Source organism: Diceros bicornis, chromosome 10 (assembly GCF_020826845.1).
Source record: "Diceros bicornis minor isolate mBicDic1 chromosome 10, mDicBic1.mat.cur, whole genome shotgun sequence".
In the NCBI taxonomy this organism is placed as follows: Eukaryota; Metazoa; Chordata; class Mammalia; order Perissodactyla; family Rhinocerotidae; genus Diceros; species Diceros bicornis.
Window position 1 is genome coordinate 7993486 of NC_080749.1, and position 21163 is coordinate 8014648.

At 41.0% G+C, this 21163-nt stretch overlaps 1 protein-coding gene across 3 annotated transcripts in view; it reads right to left on the reverse strand.

Annotated features, from left to right (window-relative positions):
* The window catches only part of CNTNAP5 (contactin associated protein family member 5), a 757303-nt gene that overhangs the window by 42552 nt on the left and 693588 nt on the right, over positions 1-21163 (reverse strand). For all 3 annotated transcript variants that reach the window (XM_058548782.1, XM_058548783.1, XM_058548784.1), the window contains one exon: positions 7112-7242. In XM_058548782.1, the coding sequence (XP_058404765.1) occupies positions 7112-7242 (131 nt within the window). The remainder of the gene's footprint in view (positions 1-7111; positions 7243-21163) is intronic.

A 21163-nucleotide genomic window follows, 5' to 3' on the forward strand; every position in this document is an offset into this window, starting at 1 on the left:
TCATGTTGTGCAGGATTAAACGGAAAGCTGGCACTTGTTCCTCATTTCTCCTCCTTCTCCCCACTTTATCCTTAGAGCCATCACTGTTCCCTTTGCTCCAATAATTCTGACCTGGTCTCATTCAGGTGTCGACACTGTGGGATTTTCCTGAGCAAATATTTCAATTGGACACAAAGTTTGACCCTGGGGAGGAGAGGGTCAGAGTTCAGCAACTAAGTGAACAGTTGGCATCAACATGAACAGCTGATAATCCCACCTCTTAGGGGTGAGCAAAAGCTACCACTGTGATTCTTTAGGACTTTATTTCTAGAATCTTCCTTTAGGAAACCTTCCTTGCCTCATCCATTGCTAATTACAGTTCCATCTCTTTGTTTCCCTCCTCCCCATTCCAAGGCAGTATTCCCCATCCATCCCCACTTTTTTCAGCCTAGTCAAATGCTACCAGTTTCTTCCAGGCTCTACTCTGAATATTCCTATGGTGTTATCTCTGAAAAGGATCCTTATTATCTTCTAGTTCACCTGTAAGAAGAGAAGACAGACTCCTGCAGCTGTGTGTCTGACCCTGGCTCCCCCCGGGGAGCAGCAGATCCCGGACTAATACCCAGTTCTCACAGCTCCCACTGCCACGACTTTCCTTCCGCTCAGACTGACCCTCCTCCAAGAACCTCTTGGTCCTGCCGGGGTTTCTGCTGTGAGAGAAGTCACTGGCTATGACTTGTGGTATGTGATCATATGCTTTATTGCTTTTTCATTTATGAAATTAGACTGTAATAATATTTATTATTTATTGAACACTTGGTATATATAAGACACCATACTAGAGCATCTTTCAAAATGTACTCCTCCCCAGAATGCTACAAAATAGGCATTACTATCCCTGTGTTACAGACCTGGGAGCTGATGTCACAGAGATCAACAACTTGGCCAAGGCCGCACAGTGTCACAAAGCAGTGTCCCATTATCATGTAGCCCATCCACCATGCAGTACGGTGTTTGCTTTACTTGTCCATACCTCTCTAGATATTTGAGCAAATTGTAGACAATCTCAGTGTGTTTTTATTTCTGAATTTCTGCAAAATTCATTCAACAAACATTTGAGCATCTACTGTGTGCCAGACACTGTTCTAAGTGCTCCCAGAGTCCACTGCCTCCAGGAAGCTTTCCTTGATGCTTTGGTTAGATCTGTTGACCACCCTCTCTGCTCTCATGGCACCTTTTTTCTACTTCTAACCTTGCATCTAAAATGCTGTATTATAATGATCTGCTTTAATTTCTCTCTCTCTCTCTTTTTTTTCCCCACTAAACTATTGGCTTTTTGAGAATAGGGACCACATCTTATCAATACGTGTTTTCTGAAGGGCCTACTACAGAAACTGGCCAAGTACTCCTAACACAGATTTGCTGAGTGAATAAATAAACACCCTGTACTGATTCCCTTTCTACTTGGTAGGCTATGAAGACAGAGTCCATCACACCACCAGAATGCCTCTGGTTGCCCTGGTGGCCGCCACACCTCTAGGGACAACATAGGGTTTTTGATTCCCATGGTCCCCATTCTATCCACACTTTGTTTAATGCTCATGGGTTCAGATTCAGTCCTCACCCTGAAGGAGTTTTCCTCCTGCCCTACCTCAGAGCTCTCACCTGCCTCTTCTACTCTCTGGAACTGTTCCTCTAGCAGGGTACAGGGTGCCTCCCCACATGTTTGTTGCCCCAGTTGGAGAACAGGCTAAAGTGAGTGGAATTTCCTGCTTAGTGTAGAGCAGTGGAAGGATTCTTAGAACTGAAGCTTAAGCTGAAATTGCCCTAGCTTCTGCCCCCACCTCCTCCCCAGGCTCCATAGGGTCAGCTTCCTAAGCAGGTGATCCTCTGAGCCGTGACAGGCCCATGCTCAAATGTCACACACAGAAGAACTAAGTGTTCAAGTACACAAGTCAGACCTGCCCTACTGTCTGCTTTGTGGGAACTGACCTGCTCCTTAGCAGTTTAACTAGATGACTAATGAAGGACAGAAGGAGGTAAAGGACATTTAATTAAAGATTTTTATTTTTTAAATGAGTATTTGTAAAAGTTTGGAGAGGAAGGTAGGATGACTTAAAGGAGACTTGAGGCTATTGGTGGACTATGGAAAGTTGAGGGTTGGGTTCCAGCCCTGACATGGAGGGAGGGCACCTGAGCACTAGTACTGGTTCAGGTGCTGGGTTACTAATTGGCAAAACTTTGCAAATGCATAGAGGAAAAGCAAAAAAAAAAAAACAAAAGTGGGGGTGGAGTATCACAAATATTAACTTTTATGACTTCAATATTTATGATATGTGCTAGGCAATCATTCACGTATTCAGTGGGAAATACATTATTTTGTTAGACTTCCATATGCTTGTTTTAGTATTGTTTTTATTTTTAGTTATAATTGGTGAGGTATCAGGGGTGAAGCACCATAGTCCTTTAAACCTTCTGGATGTCTAAAGTTTGTAATCTGGTCTCAAGAATCTGTGTTGATCTCAGAATCTAGGATACTCAGTGGTCTTGTCTAGTCATGAATTGAGATGGAAAAGGGAGGAAAATGGAAGAAAACTTTTTTGAGTAAGCCCATATGCCAGGCTTCCTGCTTGGCCCTTCAGCTATGCTCTTTCATAACCTTTACAAGAACTGACTGAGCTTAGTTGCTTTCACCACCCCCACTTTTATAGATAAGTAGACTGAGCTCAGGAAGGTGAGTAACTGGTCTCAGATCACATAGCTTAAGTGATGGAGCAGGGATTTCACCCAAGTCTGACTTGCCCTAGGGACGCCTCTCTTGGCCTCGGCATCTTCATCTCTCAAAGGAAGTAATTAACTACTTGGTTTAAAAAATGTCTGGCTTCTCCTCCTTTACAGCTGATTGTGCTGGCATTTGGGCAAACTGGCTTAGTGTGTTTAATGTCATTAATGCATTTTAAATAGGGGCACTGAAGTTCACCTCCACCACCAAGGCATTTCTGGGGACACCTGATCCTTAAAAAATCCTAGCCAGGGGCCAGCCCCATGGCATAGTGGTTTAGTTCAGGACACTCTGCTTCAGCGGCCCAGGTTCATGGGTTTGAAACCCAGGTGCAGACCTACACCACTTGTCAGCCATGCTGTGGTGGCGACCCACATACAAAATAGAGGAAGAGTGGCACAAATGGTTAGCTCAGGGTGAATCTTTGTCAGCAAAAAAAAAAAAAAAAAAAAAAATACTAGCCAAATTATAGTTCTCAAATCATCACCAGGAGTTCTTGCTCCTGGCTGCAGGCCTAGGTCCCAAGGTCTCCTTCCCAGGGTCACAAAGAACAGAGAGAAGGAGAAATAGCAACTCAAGGCCTGGGGGTTGTGGGGATCTGTCACTGGTACTCAATGCCTCTGGCGGGCTGAGCATAGTGATAACTGCCTGCTCTCTCTCTCTAACAGGTTCTGGGTGATACCTAAGACCATGCTCCATAGGGCTTTGGGGTGGGGCTGGGCATATAGTAGGAGCCTACTCTTTTCCATTTTCACTGAACAGCTTGTTCAAAGCAGGGCGGAAGGAGAAGAGATCTAGAGAGGGCAAGGGGGTGGGAGTGTCAGAGAGGCAAGTGTGTTGTGTTACTGTGTCAATAAACTGATTTGAAGTTAAAAAACAAAGTCTCTGCCTCCATGTCTTTCTGCTCCCTTCAGTGCTTTGGAAATAGTATGTTCTCAACCAATAGATGCTTATCAGTGACTATTAATTGATTGGTGGAAATCCTTTAGTGGGAGAAGAGAAGGAAATACCTCTTATTGTTCTCTCACTGCCCTGTTTGTGTCTTTCATTTGTGAAAAAGAAGACAGGAAATATAAAGAAGGAGGAAAAATGAGTCATACATAAAAATGCACAGCAGAATGCACCCCAGATGTCCCACTGGTACCTCAGGCAAAACATTTTCAAATGAAAAGTCATCATTCCCATCCCTTTCATCCTCCAGTCTGGCTCCAACCCAAACTCACTGCAAAGATTTTCCTCCCTTATTTCAAGAGTAAATTTTAGAGATAAGCCTATTAAATTATAATCTCTCATTGATTGTTAGTTGTATCATGTATTTGACAATTATTCCTGAACTTTCACCCAAACAAGAAAATTAATATTCAATCTTGACTTCTCTCATAGCTCATGTCTAAAAGGTCACCCAATACTATTGACGTTACTTCTATGACATTTCTCAAATCCTCCTCTCCATGGCTCCCCCACTGCCCTAGATGACGCTCTCACCATCTCTTCCTGACTGGTCTCTGTCTCATCACTCCCAAACGTGTATTTCCATGCAGTGGTCACAATGAGCCCCTGAAAATGAAAATCTACCCATGCTACTTCCCCTGCCTAAAATTCAAAGGTTTCGCTTCACCTGTCCACAAAGCCAATTTAATCTTCTCCACATAGTACATTAAGCACTGTGGAATTCATTCATTTAATTCACAAGTATTTATTGAGTACCTGCTGTATGTTAGGCACTGCTTGACAAAGTAGGGGGTTCCACAGTAATGAAAACAGACAAAAATCCCTGACCTCATGAAGCTTACATTCTAGAGGAGGGTGACAAGACAACAAATTAGATAAATAAATAAATTGTATAAAACGTTAGATAGTGTTTAAGTGCTGTAGGGGTGAAGTCAAGGAGCTACGCTGCTGTATTAAAAAAGTGATGGCCTCATTGAAAATAACTTTTTGAGTGAAGTTCTGAAGGAAGTACAAGTTCAACTAGGAATGCGGATAAATGGACAACAGCATTCTAGGCAAAGCAAAGTCAAGTGAGTTCAAGGGCTCTGGAAATAGCAAGGAGGCCAGAGTGGCATGAGTGGAGTTACAGAGGGAATAATAATAGATGAGATCAGAGAAGTAACAGCGGGAAAGAAGCAGAGGGTGTCGGATCATGGAGATCCTCTTAAACCACTGCAAGGTCTTTGGCTTTTAGTGCATATGCGAAAGGAAATCATTGATGGGGTTTGGACAGAAGAGTACTATGATCTGACTAATGTTTTAACAGGATCACTCTGGCCGCTGTGTTGAGAATAAGTCAGAGGGAAACAAAAAGAGAAGCAGGGAGATGTCAGTTAAGAGGCAACTGTAAACTGAAATAATCCAAGGAAAGGATGAGCTTGGCTTGGGACAGAGTAGAATCTGTTGATCATCAGAATGTGTCTTGCGAGAGAAAGAGAATTATCAGAGATAACACCACAATTTTAAGATTGAGAAATGGTAAGAATGCAGCTGCCATTAACTGAGAGATGGAAGTTTATCGAGGGGGAGGGTGTTAGGGGGAAGATTCTCAGTAACTCAGGGTTAAATGTGTTATATTCAAGATGCCTAATAGGTATCCAAGATGGCACTGTAGACACGTCGAGTAAGCAGTTGATATATAGGTCTGGAATTCAGTGAAAGGACTGGATTTGGATATACATTTTGGATTGATTCACCAGCATATACATGGCATTTAAAGGTGTGAGAGTGAATGAGATTAGCCATGGAATGAGTGTAGATACAAAAGAGAAGGAATCTGAAGATGGAGTTCTGGGATGTTCCAATGGTTAGAGTTTGGAAGATGAGGGGGGACCAACAAAAGAGACAAGAACGAGCAACCAACAGATGCAGAAGGAACAACAGGCGAATGTTGTGTCCTGCAAGCCAAATAAGCATATATTTCAAAAGCAGAGGGCAACCACTGTGTCAAATGACAATGAGAAGACAAATAAGGAAAAACCTATTGGATTCTGCAAGATAAGGCCGTTAGTGTCTTGAGAAGTATAATTTTGCTGCGGCACAGGGACAAACCTTCATTCGTGTGGGTTTAAGAAAATGGAAGGAAAAATTTGGAGACCAAGTTTATAAACAACATTTCCAAGGACTGGGGCAGTAAATTGAAAGAGAAAATGGAGTAGTAAACGAAGTCAGATAAGAGAGAGGTCTTTTTCCCTAACCCAGAGAGTTTTTTATTTTTATTTTTTTAATGCTTGTAATATTTGCATGTTTTATGCTTTTTGGAGCCATCTAATAGAGCTGGGAAAATGTTGAAAGGGGAGGGAAGATGATAAGGCTGGAATGATGTTCTTGAGTAGGGTATGAGATCTGGCCCACAAGTGGTGGGTTTAGCCTGAACTAGAATCATTAATTGTTCATAATCAGCAACAGGAGGGAGAGAGAGTGCACAGACACAGATGCAGGTAGGTGTAAATGTGGTGGTGAGAGTGTGTGGATATTCTCTTATGAATGATATATTTTTCACAAGAAAAAAGAAACCAAAGTCATCTGCCAAGACCGAAGATGGAGTTGCAGTTGGTGGTGGTATAAGGAGGGAGGAGGAAGTTTAAAATTGTCATCTAAGAGATCAAGAGAGTGGATGAATTAAAAAAATAAGAGGTGATTGCTGGGAAGATTTAAGGGCTCACTTGAGGTCACGATTCTAAAAGGGATGATCCGAACTCTGCCACTTCTCCATTGTGATCTGCCATTGCCTGCTCTTTATACCAAGACCGCCGGAATTTCATGGAGTGCCTGCCACACGCTATGCTCTTTCAGACAGCTTTGCTGATGTTCACTTGGACTCTCTGCCTGAGCACTTTCCTCTCTCTTCTCCACCTAGCCAACTCCTACTCACCTTCAAGATTCAGTTTCCTCCTAACTTCCTCTGGAAAGTAAGTGCTGATGCCCAGATGAGATCAGTGCCCTCCATGCTCCCATATCACCTGTGCATGCTTCTACCTTAGCCTTTGACAGTCCCTCGTGATGTCTTCTTCTCCTGTGTGTCTTCCTCATTATACTGCAGTTCAGGGGTTATCCAACTTGAGCAGGCATCAGAATCACCTGCTAACTTCCCCACAGAAAAGTTTCTGATTAAGTAGATCTGATGTGGGGCCCTAGAATTTGCATTTCTAATAAGGTTGCAGGTGATGGTGATGCTGATGGGAACGGGGAGCACACACCGAGAACCACTATTCTAGTTCTTCAAAGGCTGGAGCCAAGTGTGGTTCATATCAATCTCCAGAATTTGACTCCACACTTGGTTCAGGGTGGAAGCTCAGAAAAGTTTTATTGAGCAGCCAAGGCACATTTGACTGAACGAGTAGAAGGGAAGTAAGGTACCTGAATGGTAAGCTCTCTTCCCTCTCGGCTAATCTTCAAGCGGTGCAGCCTTCTGTTGGCAAAGTTCTCTACATCAATCGTAAATACATGGATTTCTTCCTTGCTCAGCTGATAACGAACTTGTAAGCTTCCTTGAAAGAAAAATATTAGAAATTAGAATTAAAAATAGGACCCCAAAAATGAAAAAATATGATCTGTTGTCTTTTAATTGAGCATTACTGTTTTCTAGGGACTCATGTCTCAATCCTTTCATCATTCAAATTTTTAAAAGATATTACAGATGCTGTTTCTATAGCATCTGGGTCCATATAGAAAATCCTGAGTATAGCTGCAAAATTTGTGTGTGTGTGTGTGTGTGTGTGTGTGTGTGTTATCAGAAACCAAAATACCAGCTTGGATAATAAAACAACCACAAGTTTGTTTTGTACTTGGATTGTGAAAATATAAGACAGAATTAAGTCCTTTTACACTTTCTTCAATTTCTACACTTCCTTTAACTCCCTTTCTTCCTAATTGCCTTCATGAGATTTCAGAATACATAATGTAAAATAAGATTATAAAATAATCTCAGGCAGGATAGGAGAAAATATTTTGGGGCTATAAGGCCATTCCCCAATAGAAGAAGCTCTCTCCAGCTAATCTTGGTTCTCCTGATTAATTCTCTCCTTTTGATTCTGACCATTGCAGATTTCCAAATATTATTGTTTTGGTTATTTTCTCACTTACAGAATGAATATCTCCCTAGCAGTAGCATTTGGTGCTGAGAGGAGTTGGGCAGGGGTGGTGGTGTGGATATGCAGACATGGGGCAAGGGGACCCTGCACTGCCTGTGGTAGGAAAAGACACATCTCGTGCATTAGTGGGCTTTTGGGAGGCATGCTCTTCCAGTCTCCTTCTAATTCTAAGAATCTGGGTGTTTTAATATTCAATTCAACCCAATAAATTAAATCAGTGTGTGATAATTATGTGTCAGGCATGGTGGTAAGTACCACATTCCTTGAGGGAATTTGGACCCTTTTACCATCCCACTGTTTGGGTAATTCATATACACATACATTCCATATACATATTCTGTATGTATCCGTCCATTTTAGAAACCACTTCTATTTTATACATCTTTACTAACACCTGCCTCGCAACCATCCATCTTAGATGTCAATAATCTCAACAGGAACTCTGTCTGTTAAAGTATTCTGAAGCTTCCCCAACATTCCAGTTTATGTCTAAAACACTTCAACTAGTTCTTCTAGAGCCACACAAATATTGATCTCACCTTCTTAGGAGTTTTGATGCAATCAATGCCTCCCAAAGTACCCCAACATGATATCCTGAAACCGCTCACTAACTCATTTTCACATAACTCATAGGAGAAAACTCAATCCACGACTTTTCAAAATAAGTCTGACACCTCTAATGGCTAACTTCCAGTCTTCCATGAGGCACTGGGGTAAGATGGAGAAGAGTGCGGGGTCAGGGCCAGATGCTCATGAATCACCTTGTGCCCCAGCATCTTCTTCAGCTGCTTGGTCAGTGAGCTGAGAGGCATTTCTCTCCTTCCAGTGTGTCCTCTGGTGATTCAGCAGATTGCCATCAGCTTCTTGGAGGGCACTGCTGTTCTGTGTGTCTCTGCAGAACCCTAGACCCCAGAACTGTTCCCTGCCCTCAGGCCCTTTTCTACCACCTCTATATGCTTCATCTGAATGCTTCCATTTCCTCCTTAGAGTTTCTTATCTCCACCTTTCCTTCCATTAGTGTTTCACATAAGGGTAAACATAGCAAGTTTATAGTCTCACAGTCATGAACTGACTGATGGAAGGTGCTGTCCATAAACCTAATAAATGAAAAAATGTATCATCTTAGCTAGGAGTTCACTATGATTTATCTAAGGCAATATAATATACTCTCTCTTATTTGGTATCAATTCTTTTCTGTTAGTATATATTAATATTGCTACATTATAAAGAGCACACATCTTTGTGATGTCCATAAGGACTGAGATAAGATGTTCACAATGTGGAAATTAGAAATGAAATTGATTTGAGACCCAGGTAGGCCCTCTTTTCCAAATATGCTTCTGGAATAAACGTATTTATAATGGAATGATCTTTTGTCATCAAAGAGTACCTGTAAAAGTTCTAACAGATCCTATTAATGTTGGAGCACTCTAGCCTCATTTTTTTTTTTTTGTTTAAGTCTTCAGGCAAAATCCATGTCATTATTTTTAGAATTAAACAGCAGGTATTATCAATGTCACTTAAAAAAGAAGGAGAGGAATGTAGGATTACAAAATAAGTATTTAAACACAATGATAAGGAATCTTCTTCAAATCAAAGAAGAGGTAGTCATATCCTGTTAAACTTCCTTTCTGCCTTCTGGACAAAGTTACAACCACATGGCTTACATCATGCTTGAGTTCCCGCTTATGACACCACTTGCAACTGAAATACTTTTTTTCCTCCATTTTGCAGGTGAAGAAACAGAGGTGCTGAGAGGTGAGTAACTTTTAATCATTCATGGTAAGTGATGGACTCAGATTTAGAAACTAAGTCTAGCTACCTTCAAAGAGCATGGTTTCCCCATGGACCACAAAGACCCCATGTGATCATATCAGCCCAGAATGCTCGTCCACTCTAACCTTTCTCATTAAGCTTATTCCTACCCATCCTCCAAAATTCAGCATAAGGTTTCCTCTCCCAGGAAGCCTTCCCTGGCGTCTCTAGGGTGTCCTTTTCTGCTCTTATGGGTCCTATGCTCACTTGTATCCTAACATGCACTGGGTTGTGTTGTCTATTTACTTGCCTGTCTCTCACACAAATCTGTAAACTCTTTGGGGATTTGGGCATATCTTATTCATCCTTAGATTCTCAGTGCCTGGCCCATGGTAAATACTCAGTAAATTTGAAAGGAAGGGAGGGAAAAAGGCAAGAGAGGAGGGAGGAAAGAAGGAATGAAGACAGGAAGGAGGAAAGAAAGGAACAAAAAAATTCAGTGAGGCCTCAAAATTTTTCACATTTAAAGCAACAACTTCTCTGAAACAGTATAAATCTAGATGGTACTTATTCTCAATAAGTCCAGAGACCAATTAGTTGTTCTTAGATACTGTCTCACCCTGGTGTTTATTGACCTGGAGCTGGAAGAACATCTGTCTAGAAAATCCCAAGAATGACATGCCAAAGGAACTGGATAATTCCTGGAAGCCCCAACTGGAATTGAGTAACATACATACTGGTTTACCCTCCTTCCTACTTGCATCTGAGGCTGTAATGTCTCAAGAAGTTCATTCAGGTTTGGACTCCCACTAACAGTCTTGAATCTTCTGCCTTTTGTTAGTGTTTAGGGTTCTATCTCCTCTATGCATCTGGATTTGTCTCATATGCCTTGTCCAGTGGTTTTCAAATTGGTTTCAAATTAGATCACTTTATTCAAATGAAACCTACAGTGAAGGTTCTTATAGAAAACAAAAGAATGTGGAGCTGCTTGAGTTGAAGCAGGAGCGAGAGACTCTCTCTAGGCTGCCACTGTCACTGCCTTCACCCCCCACCCACAACCTCATGTTGGCCAACAGAACTTCTTGGTTTCCCAGGAGCATAGTGGAAAACCCTTGCTCCTTCAAAGAAACAACTTGGCCTACCAGAATTTGGTCACATCTCCCCTGGACTGTTTCTTGTATCTATGGCCACAGTCCGTAAAGCAGCCCCTTCCTGCAGCTCTGACCCTTGGGACCCCACACTCCAAATGTCTGGAGGTCACATCTGACCAGCTTACCATTGGATTTGGCTAGGGTTTAAATTGATCAATGCTAGACTCTGTGCACACATCTACATAGATGTAACTGGCTCAGGAAAGGGAACTCAAGATTAAAGAGACACCACGCTCACCCTGGAAGATGTTGGACATATTTTCTTTTCCTTTTTGTTTTTAAAAAAGAGAAATTTATTGTTTTAAGTTCTGGAGGCCAGAAGTCCGAAAAGTTCTCTCAAAGGCTCTAGGCTATGATCTTTCCTTGCCTCTTAACTTCTAGTGGATGCCTGCAGTCCTTGGCGTTCCTCAGCTTGTAGACACATCATTCCACCTCCTCCTTTGTCTTCACGTGGCCTTCTCCCTGTGTGTCTCTGATGGATCTATATTTAAAGCTACTCTAATACTCAACAAAGGACAACCATGCATGTTTCAGCAAGACATTTTACTATTTATATCCTGCTCAACAATCAACTACTCATGAGAATGTGAAAATTATGGACTAGAAACTCAGAATTGAAAAGTCCAAATAATATCTAGTTCAGCATTTTGAGTTGGGCCTCAGTTGTTCAAGAACATCATTTTGTTTTGTTTTAACTTTTCCCACTTTTCCAGTCTTCCTACTCTAATCTGTCGTCCACACTGCCATTAGTGGAGTATTTTAACACATATGTGGACACACGACTCTAGTTCTTAAAAAATTCCAAGGTTCCCTAATTTTACATGATACATCCCCACTTCTTAGCCTGACACGCAAGGACCTTTTCTTACCTTTCCAACTTTATCACGTATATATGTTTTGTATCTTAATCACACATGATCACTCAGTACTCCCCCAAATAATGCACCTTCTTGCCTTTGTGCATTTTTCCCTCTGCTGGAAACACCCCTCTGCCTCCTCCTCTGCCTGGCAGGCTCCTCCTCATTCATTAAGACCCAGCTCATGTGACCCCGGTCTCCACTTGCCCCTAAGACTGATGTAATCTTTCCTCTTACTGTATTTTCACTGTGCTCACTTTTAGTAACAATCTCAAGTTATCATGATTCTTTTGTCTTTCTCCTTGAATTTAAGCTTCCCTAGGACAAATAGTTGCTTATTCATCTTTTTGTCTACAGAGAATAACATAGGGTCTGTTATCTTAAGTGTCCAGAAGACATTTGTTGAATAAAATAGTCACTCTGGAGAATTTTATTACCACTTCACTAAAATTATAAACTAACAATTATTCAATGTTTACTGTGTGTCAGACCCTACATAAGCAAATAGTTATATTATCACAGTTCTATCTTTAAGGAGTTTATAATCCAGTTGAAGGAGGCAAAAGCAAAGTCATACTTACTGCTATTAAATGCCTACCATGTATTAGTCTTTTAAACTTGTACTAAAGATATTTTTTTCATCAAATTCTCAGATTAGGAAATAGGATTTCAGAGAGGTAAAAAGCTCTACAAGTAAAAAGAAATAATAATAACATTCATAATGAAATGGGATTCAAACGCAGGAATACAGAACTTTAAAGTATGTGCTCCTTCCACTATACCAGGCTGTCTCCAAAGAGATGTGTCATCAGGTAGATGGATGAGTGGATGGATAGAGAAGGGGATGGCTGGGCAAAGGGAAAGGTGGATGATTTGTTAGACAATACAGAATACACATTTTGGGGATTCAAAGTAATAAGCAGTTATAAGAGTTGAGGCAATAAGAAAGAGTGTTTCAGAGAAAGAGCTTTACTGAAGAAAGGAAGAGCTTAATTAGGCAAATGAAATATGTTATGCTCATGTAGCTGTAGAGATGTAAGTAGAGCAACGTGGTTGAGTTTTACCATGCTTGAAGCAGTAGAACTGTAGGCCGGTAGAGCTGATGAGAATTTTAGCAGACATTCACCCAACCAACCTCCTCATTTTGAAAGATGGAAAAACTAAGACTCTGAAACATCCATGTGAACTTGGAAGAGAGTGGTAAAGAGAGAGGCCACGTGGAGAAGGCTTGTTTCAGAATGACAAAGAATTTTGACTTGTTCTTGTAAAAAGGGATCCTATAAAGGGCTTTAAACATATGTGCGACTGGGCTGATACGTACAAAGTTATATTTTAAGAAAATTAGCCTGGGTACCCAGGGTGCATGTCAGATCTAAAGGGGAAGACATGAAGCACTACCGGCTCTCACAAACATCAGGGGGAAAACCCACGACAGCACTGGCCCACCACTGTGGAACAGTGCATTCTCATACTTCTATTAAAAGAGCATTGTCAATTTCTTGCTTTATCATTTCACTTTGAAAGAAGCTCTTCTACACTTTGATTCCTGTCCATTCTGTATCAGTCCATTTCAATCCCAGACTTATACACTTCTTATGTACCCTTTAATTTCTGCTAACCAGATCACCCTCACCAACTTTTCTATGTTTACCTCTTAATGCTCAAGGTTCAGTCTAGGGACTTCTCTTTTCTATGAACACTCACTGCCTTGACAGTCTCATACTGCACTATGATTCTATATACCATGTCTTTGATTTCCTAGGGCTGCTGTAACACGTAGTTCTGGAGGCTATAACACATAGTTCTGGAGGCTAGAAGTTTGAAATCAAAGGATCAGCATGTCCACATTTCCTCTAAATGCTTAGGGGAAAATATTTTCTTGTCTCTTCCTAGTTTCTTATATCTCCTGGCAATCCGTGATATTCCTTGGCTTGTAGCTGCATTCCGATCTCCACCTCTACTGTCATGTCACATAGTCTTCTTCCCTCTGTGTGTCTCTGAATCTCTGTATCTATATATTCCTCTTCTTATAAGGACACCAGTGATTGGATTTAGAGCCCACTCTAATCGCGGCATGACTATCTCAACTAATTATATCTATTATGACCCTATTTCCAAATAAGGTCACTTTCTGAGGTTCTGAGTAGACATGAATTTTGGAGAGACACTGCTAAACCCAACGTACTGTCTAAATTCAGACCAATTTCCAAAGTTCTGTCTCCAGCCTGGTTTTCTCCCCTCAACTCCAGACTCCTCTATTCAATTACCTTCTCAACCTCTCTACTTGGATGCCTAATAGGCACCTCAAACCTAATATGCCCAAGACTCAACTCATTATCTCTTCTAAACCTATTCCTTCTATGACTTTTTCCATCTCAAGCATTGGTAATCCTATACTTCCAGGTGCTCAGACAAAAAAATCTTGGAATCATCCCTGATGTGTTTTCCTCGTACCCTATGTCCAATAGGGTATCATGTAGTTTTATGCCCCCCCCCACCCTGCTTCAAAATATAGCCTAGGTCTAACCACTTCTTTCACTTCCCACCAATTCCATTATTACCACCCTCATCCAATCAACCAATATTTCTCATCCAGGCTATATGAATGGTTTCCTAAAATCTCTTCTTCTGCCCTTAACCCCTTATAGAATACTCTTGCCAGAACATCTAGAGCAATTCTGTTGAAGTATAAATCAGATCAATCTCTCCACTGCTCAAAGCCCTTCAATGGGTTCCCATCTTACCCAGAGTAGAAGATAATATCTTTGTTGTTATTATAAGGCCCTAAGGCCTTCATTACCCTTCTCTTCTCATCACCTACTATATTCCTCCTACTCTCTGGGGCCCAAACACAATGCTTTCCTTACCAGTTCTCCAAGAACCAGCAGACATCTGTCTTGGGACTTTGCATTTCCTGTCTTCTCTGTCTGGAATGATCTTCTCTGGATATTCACATGACTCCTCCACCCCATGCCCAACTCCTTCAAGTCTTTGCTTAAATATCACTGCATTTTAGAGTTTGTCTCTGATGATCATGCTAAAAACTGCAAGATCCTCACCCCACTCATACATTCCTAACTCCTTAGAGCTTGTCATCTTGTAACGTTTTGCTTACTGTTATATTTATTACTTATTGCCTATTTTCCTCCACTAGAATATAAGTTCCATAAGGGCTTTCCCAGCTTCTATCTTAGGCAAGGTGAGGACAGATTAGAACCGAAAAGAATCAGCTACCCTAGAGAAAATATTCTCAGCTATTGAGAATTTCTCCTGAGTTAGTAACTGCAATGTGCTGAGCATTCCCAGATCCACTCAGCTATGATGGTTTTCTAGGGCTCAATTCATTTCTTATTCGAAAACAACCCTGAAAACTCTCAGGGGAAGGAATAAACAGGTACCAAATCCTCCAGCTTATTCCGTGATGGGTTCTGGTTTACATCACTCGGTCTTAGTCTAAGCACCTTAATAAGCATCAATTATCTTCTATTTCAACGCCTCTGTTTACGTTTGCACAAAATCTTCCACAATCTGTCTTACCTTTAACTCAAAATTCATTTGCATAGAAAAAGAGACCCATTACTGGGACTGAATAAATGCAGATAACTGGCCCTCTTCCATGGCACTCTGTCCAGACCTCTTATTTCCCTAGTGCTGTATCATGTAATGGCAGCCTTTTACAACAACAAAAAATACATTAAATTATGAAATTAGGAGTTTCTTTAATTTTTACTTTTCAGTTGAGATGTATGAATGAAACCAAACAGGTTCCTCTGGCTTAGGCTTGTCCTCTGAATTCAGTCTGTACAGCATGTGTAAAAGGCACAGTCCACAAACTCCATGGGAGAGGCTGGCTTTACTTGCTTAGACATTTCATTGAGCTACTATAGATCTGTTTTCCTTTCTTATGAGACCCGATTAGAGTTCACTTACATTTAAAAACTCTCTCCTCTTATTTGTATATGATTTATGGGGTTTTAAGGCAATAGTCATTAGAACTCAACATTGTAATTAGTCTTTAAAGTATTCAAGATGAGGTAAATTTTATGTTCACTTTTTATGATCCAATTGCTTTTGAATATAGATGCTTTTGATCATGGCACTTAAAACTTTACAATATTTGGAACTAACGTTAGTTCTGTGTCTGTTTTTGAACATTTTTTTAAAGTTTTGATGACCACAGATACTGACAGTATAAAGCGATGCAAATTCACAGAAATATTGAGTCACGATTTGTGATTTGATACCTGGTTGGCAAAAATGCCACTGAGAGCCACTACTTTTCTCTAGCAAGGAGCTCCTGCTCATTTCCTTATATCTCTCTTGGTGCCCAGTGCAGAGCTCGGCCAGAGCAAGCCCACCATCGACACACAGCAGCAGAAGGTCCACACCCGTGATGTGCCAGGAATGGTGTTATGAACACTGGCTTAGAGAAGCAAGACACAGCCTTTCTCCTAAGAAATGCACAGCTTAGTGAGCAACCCAGCGCAATAAGAAGACTATTAGAATACCGTGAAGAGAAATGCTGGACAAGGATATGCACAAGGAAGAAAACTGGAAAATCAGGGATGGCTTGCTGGGAGTAATAAGCCCTGAACTGGAGTCGTGAAGAACACATTAAAGTTAGCCATATGGACAAGAGGAAAAAAGAGGAAATAGAGTGTCAAAGGGAGGGAGAAGGAGAAGAGGATGGATTCCATGCCTGTGGTTGGATGGACGGTAGGTATACAATAAGTAGAAGACAATACTTGATAGAAATTTGGGATGTGAAATAAAACTGTGTTCCTTAAGGAAGCCATCACCTCTATCAAGCCTTGACTTTTTCAACTCATCATTTTGCTTTCTCTAAATATTATTCATGAAGAGAATTTCAAAAGTACTGATCTGGCTGACAGCTCTGATACATTTTCTAATGATGTCATTCCAGGCAGTGGGATGGGTGGTGACTTGACCTACAGTACAAATATATCCGTATAACAAGCTGAGCCATGCTGCATTTGATAATCAGTCAAAGTTATCCTCAGCATCTAATACTGTGTGCACCACCTAACAGAAATGATGAAGAAGTATTATTCAAGAAAATGTTAGTTGAGCATAGAATGATGTTTTTTTTTAAAGTTTAAACATGTGAAAGTTTTAGCATGGTCAGAACAGTGCCCCTACTCCTGGGCCTATGCGTTTTCCTGATGTCTATCAGTCCCATACAGCCTGCCAAGTACAGAGATTGAAAGCAATTAGTGCTGGTTTCAGGCACTTCCATAAATGAAAATATAAATGATGGTCAATTAGAGATGATTTCCTAACAATTTTCTAAAAACATTAACAAATAGTATAACTAGCTCATGAATAACTTCGGGCTCTTTTTACAATGCAAAGTCATCAAGACACAACCATAGGATCCGGTTTAATGGCACAAAGATGATGGGATGGAGATCTTTCCTGAGGGGTGGGGCTCCTCCAGATTCTCTGGTGGAGTCCTACCTCTTCAGAAGTTTAGGGCCCTGTCCAGGACGTTGTTCCTACTGGATCCCTTTTTCTTTCTTATTCCAGCATTGGCCTTAAAAGTGGAAATGTTGGGCCAGCCCCGTGGCTTGATGGTTAAGTGCGCGCGCTCCGATGCTGGCGGCCCGGGTTTGGATCCCGGGCGCGCACCGAGGCACCACTTCTCCGTCCATCCTGAGGCTGAGTCCCACATACAGCAACTAGAAGGAGGTGCAGCTATGACATACGACTATCTACTGGGGCTTTGGGGGAAAAAATAAATAAATAAAATCTTAAAAAAAAAAAAAAGTGGAAATGTTGATTTGCATCTGAAAGATGTACTCAGAGAAGGGGATGGAAGTGAGAGGTGGCTGAGGAGTCAGTGAAGGTTCTAAATGGAGAGAGTTTTGTAAGATATATTTTAGAAAAATTAAAAAGAAAAACTCCAGCCCTCAGTGAAGGGAACGTCCTAGGGTGGCCATGCATGGGAGGCAGGCAAACTATCCAAAGGCCTTTAGGTATAAGTCAGGCAAGATTGGATAAGATAAGAGACAAGATAATTTTGAGAGAGAAACAGACAACAGAATCCAGGGGATTTTGTGGTAGGTTGGATGTATTAAGGCAAAGAGGAGAACAACCCTGGGATTCCAGGTCTCGGGGTAACCTGAGCCCAGCTTACTCTCTAACCCCCTCACATTACTCACCCCCATCTCTGTGGCCAGCTAAACCACCTTTCATTTCCTCCACACACCGTCCTCCCTCCTAAGAGAGCTTCTGCACACACACCATCCTATCTACTAAATTAACCCCGCCTGATTCATTCAGCCCTGCCCACCCTTCTCATCTCAGCACAAATGTCTCTCCCTCAGGGAAGTTCCTGTGTGCCCCCACCCCCCAGTTTTGATATGAGCTCTCATAGTGCCCTATGTTTTTCACATGAAACTTTTCACAGTTTGTAATTATATTTCTATTAGCGTGGTTGTTTTATTAATATGTGACTCTTCCAACGGAATGCAAGCTCCAAGAGGACAGGGTCCTGTCTATTTCCCCCACATCTGTATCTTTAGTACTTATCAAAGGTATCTGGTGTACAGTAGTTAGTAAATAGTCATCTAATGAAGGAAGGAAGGAATTAATTAATAGCTTTAAATAAGACAAGCAATAGAGAAAGGAAAATAAAGCTTTAAAATGGGGGGAAATAGGTTTTAACCACTAAATTTTGTGTGGGATATTAGTTAAGGATGGCAAACAAACAGCAAGAAATGTAGGGACTGGAACTTTGGAGAGAAGTGGAAGCTAGGAATGGAGATCTAAGAGCCACTGACAGGGAGGTTGTGTAGACCGAAGCCCTATTAAAATCACATGCAGCCATGGGTAATAAGACATAGCTGTATAGTAAGTTAGAAGCGTTGCCTTCAGGTTAGTTCTTCTCAGCTCCTCAACTCAAAGACTGGTTATAAGTTATGGGGATAAAAACTATGTTCTTTCATAAGATGCTCCATACCTTTTCCAATGACAGAATCATTGTAAAGTTCCATGACATGGTGGCCCAATTCAAATCTTGAGCCTGTGCACCTATCAACAGTCTCCTGGGAGGTGGGGCAGAGTAGTAGTTATAATTAACCAGTCTGCCTGAGTCAGATTCCAATGTCTCTACATGACACCAATGAGGCCTGGGGCAAATCAAATGGACTCTCAGTGCCTCCCCTCCCTTCTGTTCAAAATGGGTATAATCATAATATGTACTTGATAAAATTGTGAGGACTGAAGCCATATTAAGTACTACAAGGGTATCTGGCATATGACATTCATAAATGTTAACTAGTATTATAATTACTATTTTGATTATTATTTAATCTCTCTGAGCTACATTTGCAGGAATCCCATAAGGAATACGGATAAAGAAAGCATCAACATCATCATCATCATCACCACTAGTTGGCTTGGGCTTGATCCTCTGTGTCATCATTTTTGTTGTCGTTAAAATGATTCTGAAAAGAGCTCTATTAATGTAGCACCATATTTAAGAGCTCCATTTACACAACAGGGAATTGGGAAGAAGCAAGAGTGGTGTTGAACACTGAAGCAGCCTCCTGGAGAGCTAGTCTCATTACCAATTGATATCAATTGAATGTGTACAATTTGCTAGGTAGGCAGCAGCCTAGAAGAATTTTGAGACCTAATCCTCATCTCAAGTTCAAATTTCTGCCTAGTGAAAGGGAAATTTTGGAACAGATGATTTCCTGAGCAAAGCAGGTTTATATAGAAAGGAACCAGTGGTTCTTATTTATTTACTGTTTTGTAAACAAAACTGTGCCTAAAATATCACATTTGCTAGATACTAATTCAATTGCAGTTGAATTCTGTGCTAGACCAAAAAAATGGCCTAAATAATTCTCCCACTGCTTTCCCTGAGTGAGGGACTAAAAATAGAGCAAGCTGTGAAACAAATAGGTCCATATTATCTGCATACATTTCATCTAGATGACTCCCTTCAGTAGGAAAAGAAGAGAGTTATTTTAGCCAAAGAAGAAATTTAGTCACTAAGGTGCTTCGAAGCCAATAATTAACTCAGGATCGTAAAATTGTAGCCCATACTTGTACATTCCCTCTTTCCTCATCATTATTGCTGATTAATGAAAATTTCTGATGGGCCAAAGTTAATGTAAAGCCATGGTTTTCCTTCTAAAGCCACTTAATGTCACCTACCTCGTTTTTAAAACCCAGTTACAAAGTCTTTCTCTTACATATTCAGGTTCCACTTTGGTAAAATCAGGTCAGTTAATAGTCCACAATTCTTTCTTACAGGACAAGATGGGAGGGAGTTATTGTCGCCCTTGGGTTGTGAGGGCTTTGCTCCTGTTAGAATGCTGAGAGAAGCATAAACTTAAATTCTTAGAGCTAGGTGTCTTAGAAATCAGAGGCATTATTTATTGTTTGCAATTCATGTTTGCAAAGTGCTTTGGGCTCCCCAGGGAAAAATGGAATACAAACACTAGGTGTGTGTATAATTAATAACTCTTCAGTAGGGATTATGGCCTCTTCCAGTAAGAGTGTATTTATACATTGACACTCACAAAATATAGTAAAACAATTTCAAAACTATTCCCCCCGGATGTAGAGAGAATTCTTTTGTAGAACGCTCAAGCACATGGATGGAAGCTATCACACACACAGCACATTTCAATCAGCTCTCATCCCAGGAGACCACGGAACACGTTCTCGTGGGAGATGACTCCACTGGCCTTACTTGAGGACTGGCAGGAAGGAGCAGAGACAGTCATTAAGACCAAATGTGCCCAATATCCTCTCCCGAAGACTCATAAACCAAAACAGAAAACTGATCACTATTCCCAATTCTTCCCTCTATAAACAGTCCACAAAATTGTCATACGTGTTTGACCTGAACATATAGATACAATGAAAACTTGCCAAGGGGGTGAACTGTCTGTGGCAGAAACAATTTCATTTTAGAGGCCACTTTCATTTTTAGATGACATTACAATTTAAATATCTGCCCTAACATATTAATAATATACGCCTGTATTTGTGTGGAGTTCTGCACTTTACACAGCCCTCTGCTAACTGTCCACTGACTCCGGAATCTTGCATAAGAGGTCTGAGTTGAATAACTTTCTTAAATCTGCTTCTAGCCATTTTTTTCCCTATAGTCATCCTTTGGAAAATGCTATTTTTTTCCCAATGTCTCTTCATTTTCCTTTCTACCCTCCCTGTCTTTAAATCTTTCTCTGGCTCACCAGGCAATAAAGTTGAAGTGTCTTATCATGGGTTACTAACCTCAGTTCCAACTCCTCTTTCTTCCCTCTGATTTGCTCTCAATCTAGTTCAGAGGAAGGCAAGAAGGTGTCACTTTTCTAACTGGGAGAATGGAAGGGGCAATCTCTTTGCCATGGCATTAATGTCCTCCTTCTCGATGACAATATGTGTGATGTGGGACAGCAGACAGCTCAGTGCATCTGTGCTAGGTCAGTCAGAATAGAAAGAGTTAGGCGGCCTTTCTGCACTGTGTGAGATTTGACAAGTCACTTAACTTCTCTGCTCCCTAGAGCAAAACAA